This window comes from Dasypus novemcinctus, chromosome 3 (genome assembly GCF_030445035.2).
Source record: "Dasypus novemcinctus isolate mDasNov1 chromosome 3, mDasNov1.1.hap2, whole genome shotgun sequence".
Taxonomy (NCBI): domain Eukaryota; kingdom Metazoa; phylum Chordata; class Mammalia; order Cingulata; family Dasypodidae; genus Dasypus; species Dasypus novemcinctus.
In genome coordinates, this window is record NC_080675.1 from 133,369,722 (window position 1) to 133,382,906 (window position 13,185).

The 13,185-nt window shown below is 39.0% G+C and overlaps 1 protein-coding gene and 1 pseudogene across 2 annotated transcripts in view; both read right to left on the reverse strand.

Moving 5' to 3' along the window:
- The window catches only part of BNIP2 (BCL2 interacting protein 2), a 33,990-nt gene extending 26,212 nt beyond the window's left edge, over positions 1 to 7,778 (reverse strand). The window contains exons 1-2 of one of the 2 annotated variants that reach the window (XM_004483251.5): positions 7,540 to 7,778; positions 1,321 to 1,427 (exon numbers count right to left, since the gene is read on the reverse strand). In XM_004483251.5, the coding sequence (XP_004483308.2) occupies positions 1,321 to 1,370 (50 nt within the window). In that variant the 5' untranslated portion in view covers positions 1,371 to 1,427; positions 7,540 to 7,778. The remainder of the gene's footprint in view (positions 1 to 1,320; positions 1,428 to 7,539) is intronic. The other variant, XM_012521487.4, reaches the window with a different exon arrangement.
- Positions 7,779 to 10,162: 2,384 nt separating this feature from the next.
- On the reverse strand, positions 10,163 to 12,031 carry LOC101417629 (nuclear receptor coactivator 4 pseudogene; annotated as a pseudogene).
- Positions 12,032 to 13,185: the final 1,154 nt, after the last annotated feature.

Below are 13,185 nucleotides of genomic sequence, written 5' to 3' on the forward strand. Positions count from 1 at the left end.
CTTAACAAGACAAACAACCCAATTTAAAAAATGGGCAAAAGATTTGAAGGATATTTCTCCAGTTAAGATATACAAATGGCCAAAAGCATATGAAAAGAGGGTCAACATCATTAGCTAACAGGGAAATGCAAATTAAATCCAAATCCAAATGAGATACCACTGTATACCCACTAGAATGACTAATATTTAAAAAATGAAAACTAAAACGTTAGAGAGGATATGGAGAAACAGAAACACTCATTCACTGCTGGTGGCAATGTAAAATGATGCTGCCACTGTAAAAGACAGTTTAGTGGTTCCTCATAAAGGTAAGTATAGTACTGTCATATCCTACTACTAGGTATACAACCAAAAAACCTGGAAGCAGAGACATGGACAGATAGTCATAGCAGCATTACTCACAACTTTCAAAATATGGTAGCAACCCAGGTATCCATCAACCAATGAATGTATAAGTAAAATGTGGTCTATACATACAATATTATGCAGCTTTGAAAAGGAAGGAGGTTCTGATACATGTGACAACACGGATGAACCTTGAAGACATGTTAAGTGAAGTAAGCCAAACAAAAGGACAAATACTATATGAGACACTGGTTTGAAATAACCAGAAAAAAAAAAATCCATAAGGGTCAGAAACTAGAATACAAGTTACAAGCGGATGGGGAGGGATAGAGAAAGGTGAGTTCAAACAGAATAATAGCTATGTACAGCAGACAGACTGAGAGGTTATTAATAAGGGGTATTTTTTTTGGGTCTCTTTTTTATTACTATTATTGAATAAATGAAAATAATAATGATTGAAGTGATAAATGCACAACTATGTGATTATACCAAATACTATTGATTGTACACATTGGATGGACTGTATGCTTTATTAATATGCATCAATAAAACTGATTTTTAAAAAAGCTTAATTGGTATAGAATTTCCATTGGGGAAGATGGAAAAATTGTGATAATGAATGATGGTGAAGGCTGCACAACTTTGTGAATGTAATTAACACCACTGAATTATACATCTGAGTGTGGTTAAAGGGGGAAATTTTAGGTGCCATGTATGTAACTATAATTTTTTTAAAAAGAAAATGTAAAAAAAAAATTTAAAGATTAAGAATGCCTGTATGTTTGGTTGGAAAGTTAGAGACAAGAGAATTATTCTGACTGTTGGAAAGGAACTTTCATTTTGTAGTATTCAAGTAATCATCTTATAATAATGGGCTTCTCTAAGAAGTCCAATAGTCATTTAATAAGTGACATACTAATAAAGAAACTTTTAAGTTTTGTTCTCAATTTGTTTTCACTTGAAAGAATTGCTCACACTGGAAAATCTTCATCTTGCCATTCTTCCTTTAGTTCCACACCTTCCATCCTCAGTCTGTCCTCAATGTCAACTACAAACTCCTCATGACCCAGAGACTGAATATCCTGTGAAGGATAGAGAGAATGATTTATAACCATTAATAACTTATCTTCCACTTTATTTTTCATTTGCTGAAAGGTGCAATAATCTTACATGTTAGTTCATACCTCTACCACATCAACCTTTGGGATTTTAGCTCAAAAGTCTGGCCATGAAATTAATTTATTGGTTGCAACCAACTCCCCTGCCCCCCTTCAAAAAAATTAGAACAGAACAGAAAAGACCCAGAATAAATATATTCTAATAAAATAAGTATTTGTAGTAAGGGTATTGTTCAATGAAAACATTTGTTTTCAGCTGCAATTTAAAATGCATGTTTTGCTATGGATTATGTTAAAAAAAAAAAAACGTGGGGAAGGGATAAAAGTAAATGATTACATACTCTACTCAACTTATAATTAAACCTGTCCTTTCAATAGAGGTTGATTGTAGAAATTAAAAACAAGTAAACAGCATTTATACTCTTAAGAATTCAGCAGAGCCATGTGGATGTGCTATCATTTATATTTCTTTCTCTATAGTTTCAATGCTACAACTCCTGAGCCACTTAAGTCTATGCAATAACTGTTCAGTAAATGAATTATACTATATTTTGATTTGCTCCATATATACACTGCCTTTCTCATATTGTTCAGTATAAGTTTTCAGACACTGAACTTGGTGAATGTCTCTGTTTCTGCAACTACGTATTTTAACTTAGGCCATGAATTTTAACTTTAGTTTCTCCAAGGAAGGTGTGAGTGCCAATTCCTCATTTTATAAAGTGAGGAGTTTAGAGGTACTCCCTTTGGTTGATGGAATAAGAAACAGAGTAATTTAAGTATTTATTTAAGAATCCACGAAGATCAACTGGTTAACAATTCAACAAAAATACTGACTTAACTATGGGGAGGGGGGGTCAGAGGTAATAGAAGGGTATTTAGCTCATCTCCATTAGAGTAAGTCATTAGATATCTAAAGTTATTCAAAAAACAGCGGTAGAACACATATTTCTTAAGAAATATAAAGTATCAGAGGGGAATGGATGTGGCTCGAGTGGTTGAGTGCTGGCTTCACACATGGGAGGTCCTGGGTTCAATTCCCAGGCCCAGTACATCAAAAAAAAAAAAAAAAAAAAGTATCACTGGAAGTACTAAAAACAAAGTTAAAATTGGTTGACACCAGTGTAAGTGGGTGAAATGAGAACGACTGAAGCTTTTCATTGTAAAATTTTCTACATTTGATTTTTAAAACTATGTATATATAATTTTTTTAAAAGCACTTATCAAATACAACAGCCATTGTTTTTTAATGGCTGGTGACAGCCATTCACATTCTTACCAATTAGTCTTCTAAAACAAAGACTTTGTCATGTTTTATGGTTGACTTATCTACACAAAGTTGTATGGAGAAAGGATTGCATTTCAGAACAACAATAAAATTACAGTGGGAATTTCCTAAATTGCTTGAGTTCATATGGTAGAACAAATTCATAACTCCACCAAAAGACTGGGAGGCTCTCTCCATGGTTTGAGTTCTTACATTTGCTCAAGACAAGGTTTTAAACATCCCCAAAGGTTTAAGTTTTTGAGTAGCCACTTTGTTAGCATAGGAAAAAAATGGCAAATGCTGACTGTTACTCACCAACATATTTGCTTGGAGAATTCAGTTTATTTATATATAGGAGTAAGGCATTTATAATTCTCTGGGAAAACGGAGCCAGGCAATGTTGAGAAATTCATGAAAAATACTTAAAATATGGCAAGCTTGACTTATTTAGTAGTTCCTCTATTTTTTAAAAAATAATTTTATTTGATAATCAACTATTAGTTTTCATCCTCATTGACTGTCTATAGGTTTTTGAAAGTGGTGCCAGGTACATAGTTAACCAAAGTATAGAGCTTATTCGGAGAATCTTCATTCTCATTACGTTTTTGGACAACCACACACATTCGACATGGGACATTCTTTATCCCTTTGGCTCAAACAGCCTTGTTGAGCCTTGTGTTGATGAGCACATCTGTCATTCCCATCTCCTTCATGGCAAACTCTGGATCTCTGTAAGGGTCAAAGGGGCATGTTTCCTGAAGCCCACTCCACGGATGCTCTTGTGAATGCTGATGGTGTACTCTCTGGTCACCACCTCATTGATGGCAGAACGGCCCTTCCTCTTGCCACCCTTCTTAGTGGGAGCTATTCTGCCTCAATCAAGTCAGAAAGGAAGAGCACAAGGGACTGCGTCTTTTTAAAATATATATAGATACTATCTTTAAAGAAGCTTATAGATTACATAAATGTTACATCAAAAATAGAGAATTCTCATATATCCCATCCCTCATGCTCCCACACTCTATTTCTAATACACAATCTATGCTTTAAAGTAATTTTAACACATATCTTCAATGATCATTCCATAGACTGCTTTCTGATTGCAACTCTTTCTCTATGTTGAGGCAAGAACAGTGGGGGTAAAGAGGGGGGGAAACAGATGGACATCTACTTTACCAAGCAACTCTTTTATTTAAGAGCACAAAACAAGAGAACCCAAAATCATAGCAACCATCCCAAATCCCAAGTGAGTCCCAAGCCTTCTATCACTAAAGGTCAAATACTGGCACTCTTCCAAATTTTTAATTCACTGTAATTCTCAATGTCAAGTTTCTTAAGTCTCTGGTACTCACTAAGTGAACAGATATATTTCCCAAAATTCAATTATCAAAAAAAAAAAAAGTTTTCTATTATCTTGTCTCACCTTTTTTCTGAGTACTAAAAAATATCAGGATGTTCTGGATGTCTTTTTCCAATATCCCACATACTCGGAAAAATATATAATATTTCAAAAGTAAAAGCAGTGGCTGAAAGTTGCTACTACTGTATTTCCAACACCTAGCATAGTACCTGGCCTATAGTAGGTCTGTAAACAAATATTTAACTGTTAAGTATACACTGACTAGCAAGCCTTTCTCAACCTCTTAGGGTCATTTTGTTCATTAAACTTCATAAATAGGCTTCCTCTTAGGTTTTATCTCTCAAAAAAAGTAATAAAAATATTTTGTGACAACCTACAGACATGTAATAGAAATTTCTGTTTGTAAAATTAATATATCTCTCATGGAATTCTAGAAGACAAATCTTATCTTTTAGCTGCTTTACCACTGGAAAAGTTTACCACTTGAAAATAGCCTGTCTACATTGACAGCCTAAGTGTTCAGTCTTCTTGGCCTATTTATTCAACTTTTTAATTTTCTTGAATCACATGAAATTAATATATACCACAGCATGTAGACATGGATATTTAGTTTGAGGAAAATTAATCAGGCCAGTTTAATAGAACCTAGGAGTAGAGACAAAGATATATTTCCTCTTGATGATTTCATCACAAATAGTACACTAGGTAGATAAAAAGTTTAAACAACTGAGAGAGTACTGTTATTGGAAGTACTTTATTATCAAGCAGCTAAGAACAGGAAGCTAACAAAGAGGAATAATAAAAGCAAAACCATTTTGAAGGAAATCAGGATACTGATGACTCACAAGCTAACTGTGGTTGTTTCCTTTTCTGTTCTTAGATTTTTTTTGCAAATCAGAATGGAAAATAAACACCTTAAGACGCTATTTATTAAAATAACCCAAGGTAACAGGAATACTCAAATTTATCAACAGATTGGTGGTAGTGGTGGCACATCCTTATGCCAGTTATCTGTGGAGGTCATAAAGACAAATTAGAAACAGTTGCTGACCTCGCTGAGGTTAAAATTCAAGGAGCTGTGGATTCCTTCCTAGCACAGCTTTAGAGGGAGGTGTGGTGATAAATCCAACTAGAGGAAGAAAGGGACTTCCCCATGCACCTCAGCAACATAAGCAAAAATTAAATATTAAGACTGTATTTAGAACTGTCTAAACTGTAACACAATTTTACATGGCAAACTACCATTATGTAGTTCAACAACGCCACTGGAATAGGTACTGGTAACCACCATCTATGCTGAAATCAATATGGTTGGCAGAAGGAAATAAATGCACAGGCAAGCTCCTTCCCATTTAAGCAAAAGGTTTTAATTCTAAATATTTATATTCATTTTTTTCCCTATGAAGTTGATAGCATTCGGTAGCACTATAGGAAAATACTTTAAACCATCCTATATGTTTACAAAGATCACCAAAACACCTCTGGAAAACCCTGACATGCCTGCTTGTCATTATTCCCCTAAGGATAGGGTCATCGATTTTTAAGCGTGAAATGAGATGCTCTATCGGGAATATTAACACAAAATTTAAAGAAAAACTAGAATGATGCTGTTTCCTAAAATTGTGAAAACAACGCAAAGGATAAGTATACCACCTATGAGAAGACAAAACCTCTACCACCAAATTAACACACAAACACAAAAGAACAGAGCAACAAGGTACATTTATTAGATTATCAGTATGCAGAACATACTGGAGAGGCAGACACCTTTAAAAAGTCTAAAAATGGATCTCTAACACTCTGTTATAGAGTTATAAATATTGGTTGTAATATAAAGTTATAATCTTGGAATATGACTACCACCATATTACACTAGCATTCTGATTTACAGGATGTAAGCTTAACAAGGCATCTTTTGATCTACTGCCAGCCAAGGTTGAGTTATTGGATCTGGTTACGCTGCCTTTCTCAAAAGCCTTCCTTCCTCAATTACTCTTTTTTACCAGCATCACCCCAGACAAACTGTACAGAAGAGAACCACTTTCCCAAAGAGTTCTTTTCACATTTACTGATCATTTTTACATTCATCATCCAACCAACAATTTTGTGAGGTATACAACACTGGTGTTATTATCTCCTTTTTATTTTATATACAAAGCACTGACACTACAAAGTTCAGTACTCTGGTTCCCAGATCTAAGCAAGAACTGTCTCTAATATAGTACACTGTCTCCAGTTCACTGGCAACTTTATACAGAATAAGCCCATAATAAAAGATATGGTTACACTTAGCTTCAAAGGTCCTGCAATGCCTAAAGATTCTAATAGCCTTGACTTATTGTGATCTAGCTCAAGTTTCCTGTGTTTGCAGAAGTGGACCTGCCACTGGACAGCCTGCCTAAATCCAATATTAGGCTGCGATAGAGGAGATTATGAATAGAGCAAAGGGAAAATATGAAATGACAAGAACAGATAGGAGGAAACGTGCAAGAAGATCAGGAAACTAGTTTGTAGATAAACTTCAGTTATAATTTTGAGGAAACATTATCCATTTACAAATTGCTGAAATTCTTACATTAGATAAAGAATACATTTCACTAAATATAATTAAGAAATTAAGCATTAGGAGAAATAGAGATCCTAATAAAAAAAATGGTGGGGACGAAAATCACACTCTTAGCATGGATTTATTCAACCAAATTTACGGGAGGCATTTTGAGTGCCTGGATAAACACAGCAAAAGCTGTGCCCTCAAACAGCTCCTGGCAGACAAGGGAACAGCTTCGATAGCAACGTGATAAAGACTTAAATTCCTAAATTAACAGGAGGCGATCTTAGTAGATGTGCAGTGGCTTCAGATGAATCAGGAAACCCAAACTTTTTTTGTCAGGTATTAATGCGTAGAGGGCACAGTGTATGAATCCCCTGAAGGGACTCGGCGTTTCTTGTACACACCCTGTATTTGGCTTGGCTTGCTCAGGAAGGCCTAACAGAGACCAGATTACGAATGGCGCTTCCGCGTCTATTCCCCGAGGGTACGAGGCACACAAGCCCAAGTTTCTTTGTTCTGCACTAGGACATTCACTAGTCATAAGCACGGGACCAACGTGGCCCATTCACGCACCCAGACCAAGGTGTGTATATCTGGCGGCGCGGACACCCGGGAGCGAGAAGGAGCCATCCGGGGCACCACAACAAGCAGAAATGGGGTGGGTGGCAAAGTTGGCCTACGCGAAGCGCAGCCGAGCCAAGGGCGGAGACCTAAGTTGGGCGGGGACTGGGAAGCGCCTCCCGGGCAGGTTCTACGGCGCCCCTTAGGGCCGAAACCCATCCTCGGACAGGGCCTTTTCTCTCCCGACGCCCGCGGATACGCGCCACTCCTATCCTCAGCCCCCGAGCCTGTTCCCAGCCCAGGTCCACCTTACCGGGCCCTACCAGACCGCACTCACCGTGGAGGAAGCCTCGGCTCCCTCGTGCCCTTCGTTCCTCCAGGCCGGCGACGTGGGGCTGACGGCCAGGGCGGACGAGGCGCTGCCGAGCGGAGCCCGATCCGCTCAGTGGGCGGCGGATATTTGGGCCGAGTCTCCGGGCTGCGGCTACAGCAACGGCGGCGGAGTCGGTGGTAGCAGCGACAGTAGTCGCTCTGACCCGGACGCAGAAATGGGGCACGACGGAAGTGACAACACCCTGACACAGGCGGGGGCGGGGTATCTTCTTGAAGCCCGCGGGGTCATCCCCGCGCCAACCCCTAGCCTTGGAGGGGTAAATCCGGGCTCTGCGCGACTTGGGCAACCCGCTGTTTCCCCTGCGAGAGGCAGGAGAGTTGAGCCCTTAATTGCCGTGCCTCTAAGGCTGGAGGCCCTCCTCTCCCTTTCTTTTTTGCCGGGAGGTTTTCCTCAAGTCTCAAAGAGCTATTTTTAGATTGCTTTTGGCTTATTTTTACTGATTAGAGTGCTAATTAGTTAGACAAACTAAATGCAGGCATACTTTTCTTTTATTGCGCTTTGCAGATATTGCGTTTTTTACAAATTGCAGGTTTGTGGCAACCCTGCCTACTAGTCTAACAACCAATTTTTCATCAGCATGTACTCACTTCCTGTCTTTGTCATTTGTTTATTTGGTAGATATTCTTTTAATGGAGGGAGGTATAAAATGCATCAATGCAAAAATATTCATTAGCATAGTGATTAATGTAAATTTAGGAATACACAGTGTGCGCCTCAAGAAACTCCACAAAATTCCTGCACTCTAAGATATTCCAAAAGCTCTGTAAGTTTTTACCGAACATCTTTATCATTTTTAGTTCTAAATGTTATCTGGGGAAATAAAAAATAGTAGGCTCTTTTTAGCTGTGGTCCAAAGAATTCTAGTGGAGTTGACATTGTGGCAATGATGCTGTGGGACTGAAATTTCCCCAGAAGGGCTAAATTCTAGATGACCACATCACAAACTTAAAAAGTATTTCCAAAATACATAGGCAGTTGAGAGACTTCATAGTTTAAGAACCTGGAAGGAAACATCTCATTTTAGGTAATTTAAAAACATTAGCCCCATTTCTGTTCTACAGAGAAGATTTTTAAAGCATAGGTATGACTACCTTAAAGAGATTGAGAAAATATATCAATATTTTTCATAAAACTTCAATAAATACTCCAAGGCACAAGTGTTTAAAATGGTCTAATCACTAAAATATCACTACATTATACGTTTTGAGATGCTGGTATGCTGTGCTTGCAGTGAGAGGACATGAAATGCATCCCTAGTTAAAAGCACCAGATGTCAAACTCAGCTGTTTGTCTTCCATTACTCAGAGTGCACCAACCATCCCTAGGAGGATGAATGGTTCAAGAACTACATTTCCTACTTGTCTTCACCTTTTTGCTTTTTGATTCATCGGTGCTGAGGTACCCTTTTGTCTGTAGGTCTGCAGAATACTTTGAAAGGCTAGGACTATACTGAATATGGTCTTGAAGCAGTACTGAACTCTTCTACAAGAGCCAATGAACACTTTAGTAACATTTTTAAAAAGGGAATAAAGTGAATTTTGCAGTAGCTTAAATTTCTTTCAAAAATGTAGAAAGAAAAATAATGTTGAGAGTAAATGTGGTTCAAGCAGTTGGGCACCTGTCTCCCACATGGGAGGTCCCAGGTTCGGTTCCCCGTACCTCCTAAAGAAGGCAAACTAACCCAAGGAGCTGATGCAGTGAACAGACACAATGAGCAGGGATCAGGTGAGGCTCAAGTGGTTGGGCACCTGCCTCCCATAATGAGTTAGGTAGTGTTCCCTACTCCACAAGTTTTTGGAAGAGTTGGGTAGAATTGGTTTGGTTCCCAGTGCCTCCTAGAGAAGACGAGCAGATAATGAGCAGACAACAAGTAGAGACCAAGAGCAGACAATAAGCAGACAATGAGTAGACACAGTGAGCAGACAATAAGCAGACAGATGAGGGAGCCATTGGGGGGGGGGTAGAAAAATAATGTAAAATTGACAAGTAGTCTAAACTACTTTGTGGTTAATGTAAAAAATTGCCAAGATTATTGATATACATTTTGGTAAGAAAGAAAAATCACTATATTGGCAAGGCTAATTACTTTTGTGAAATTTGTTATTTCAGAACACTAACTGTAGAAAACCCACAGCAAGGGAAACATCTAAAGAAGGTCATCAAAAAGGAAAGTTTATAGCTTTATAATACATCAACACACTTTTCCACAGAAATATTTCATTTTTAAAACTACAGTGCTTTAATGTACTTTTATTAACAACCAGATTTAAGGAGGCTTAGGAAAAAGACTTATCCAACAAGACGCTGTGTTTCTACTGTAGGAATTAATTAAATAATTCAGTTCAAGGCACTGAATTGCCCTAGCTTCAATTTAACAAATAGCCTTTTTCTTGTATGGTAACTCATAATTTGAAGACTTTTCACTTCGCTAGTTGAAAATTAGGCAGGAAAGGAAAGAAGCTTACTAGTCAAACCAAGAAACAATTATTTGGCAAGCCACAGTCACTTGGCTCATGAATGTGCAACAGTATGTAGAAAAGTTGCTCAACTCTAGTATTCCATGCCTTCACATCTGTGGAGGAGTTTGATACAACCACTTTTCTTTATCAACTCTAAGCTGCATATGGACAAAGAAATCCCAGACTCCTGGGAGGCCATGGCAGTCTGGGGGAAAAGTTTTGTTCCTCCTGTAGGGAAGAAGTATATTTTCTGGGCCTTCTTTGAAGTGGTGGCCATTTGTCGTCTTTAGGGGATAACTGACTGAAATTTCCTGTAGTCTTTCCTAGCAAGATCCAGTCAGCTGTTTTGAAAGGACACCAGGTAGTGGCTGTCAGGCTCACAAGCGTTTGTTTGCTTGGGGGTGCCACTTCTTGGGCAGCTCTGCCCTCAGTATAGGTACTTCCTGGGGACTTCCAGAGATCTGATAAGCCATTCTGACAACAGACTGCTCCTTGTGACTTGGAAGGAGTCAGCAATTCTAGAAGGCTCCATTGCCTTTGGTGCCTTAGCCTGTTTTGTTTCCGCTTTTCTGGGAGGACAGAGTCACATATTCAGGGAATCTTTAAATTTCTCAGCTCAGGTGTTGGATCCATTTTTATCGTTTCCTTCTTTCTTCAGAAGCCACTTTACACAGGGCTTCCTTCTCACAATTGTCATAACGCCCACACTCTGAAAAACGTGTGCAGACTCATTGGCCTTGCAGGCTTCCTCTACTTTACATGGTTCTGGATGTATCTGGATAAGCCAGTCTTGCTGAGGATGGACAATGGTTTCTTGGTTTCTAAGTGGTAATTCGAGCACTTCAGATTGCCCACGTTTTCGATCTCCACATCTATAGGTTGGATCCCCCGACAAATGACAAGCCAGTCGTTCACACTATATGACTACTGGAAAATCTGGAACGAGAGTTTAAAACTTCTCCCTGGTTTCACAGCTGTCATTCTCAGGTTTCTCTGGCTTATGGGGTTCCTGTGGAATCACCAGACAATTAGAAAGGTCCACCTCATCTTGATCCAGAAGCTCTATATCACTGACCTTTTCAACTTCAATAGAGAAAGAACTGGCAGTAGAATAACTGTTACACTTTTGGTAACTTGGTTTTTCAGAAACTTCTTGCTGCTGAGTCTTGAGGACTCAGTTTTCCAAGCCCTTTAAGTTGCCCCAGACATTACTGAAAAAAAATTTCAGGCTTGGGGGAAACTTTTATTATTCTCCAAAGTCTGCTACTGGCAGAGCCAGTCCTGAGGGTCGGTGCTAGGTATATAAGGAGACTGATAATCATGAAGAACCTGATGACAATGAGCAAGCTAGCTTCCAAGGAGCCATTCACCGAGAAGGACAGCTGTGGTGCTGGAAAATGGCTTCAGTTCTGGCATTGGGATGTAACCTCTTTCTCCAGGAAGTGCCCAGTATTTAATGAACTAGCATGGGCCATCAGGTGCTAGGAATTTGGATGGTCTTGTGGGATCCAAATATGGCGATGGTCTGGTACAGAACAGCTGTATCTGCATCAAAGACCATGACAGTGGAATCTTCAGGTTTGAGGGTCAAATTGCCCAGTCTCTCCAGGTACACAGAGACCTGATTGGCTAGATCTTTGTTTTGGGTGTACTCCAGTTGATGAATAAGACAATTGAACTGACCCAATAACTAGTAGAGCTGTTGGGCTTGCTATTGAAATGTCTCCTCTTTAAGTTGATAAATGAGATAAACATGTTCGTACAGCTGCACCTCACAGTTTGGAAGGCATTCCAGGTGTCAGCTTATGCAGCTGTGAATCTGAACTTTGACCTCTCCCAAGTTATATCTTTAACTTGCTATTCATCCCAGAACTCTAATAGCAAGCTCCAGTTTCCTTCAAGCATCAAAACGCCTCAAGAGGGCTTCTGTTATGGGAGCAGCCACTCTTGTCCTGGGGTGTACTTGCCCTGTTCATTGTTCCTTGGGAGTTCTTTCTTCTTACTCACTGGTCCCCGCTGCAAAAATTGGCCAGCGAGCAGAAGAACCCTCTATTCTCAACCTTGGCACTGATGGTGCCTGGGCCAACTGACCAATCCCTACCCAGAGCGGGTCAGAGCGGGCATGCCAGCACCCAGCAGGCAGGAGCACGTGTGCTGGCCTCTGTCACATTTTAATTACGGTATGTACACTTTTTAAAGACATAATGATATTGCACAGTTAATAGACTACAGTAAGGTGTGAACAGAACTTTTACATGCATTGGGGAACCAAAACTTCATGTCACTCACTTTATTGCCATATTCCCTTTATTGCAGTGGTCTGGAAACCAATCCACTGCATCTTTGAAGTATGCCTGTATTGAAAAATGAATAAAATGAGGGGAAGAAAAATATCTGAGGCCCCATTTTGGGGATCTAGACCTGAGAAGAATTCTTAGAGAGTATGCTAAAATTCATGGAGTGTGGATAGCTTTACTCTAAAGCAGTGCTTCTTAAACTACCTATGGGGAAGAGATCAATTAAAAAAATTTTTTTTTCCTGATTTGTTGTGGTCCATACTTTAATAAAATTTTTTAAAAAATTATAAAAACGAGATGATAAAAGATATACAAAGTACAAGTCAACAGCAGTAATATTGCTCTGTAAAATTGCCATAAAGGTTTTTAAATGCTTTCTCCCAATTTCTGCACTGTCTCGCAGTAGACCAGTAACAAAGAGTTTTCTGAAGAACACAGATCGGTGGACCATGCTTTGAGCAGCAAAGCTGCTCTACGGTTTCAAAGAAATAAGATTAATTACTAGTTTGGAGAAAACCAGCACCATAGTAATCTCTCAGCTACACAAAACCCTTCAAGGGCCCAGAAGGCAACCTAGTGCATTTGTGTAATGCCTTAGGAAGTGGTGGGGCCGGAGGAGAACTGAAAAGTTCAAAAAATGAAAATCATTGGCCATAGACTGTGTGGCCTTGGCAAGTGGTTAAATGCTCCGTGCCTCATCTGTAAAAATATAATAATGAAATTTATTTTGAACAGTGCTTCACATATTGTAATCAGTATAAATATTAGGTATTACTATTTTCCTCCTCTTTTAGTAATTTTGATAAGTACCTGCAGAGAAAATAAACAAAACT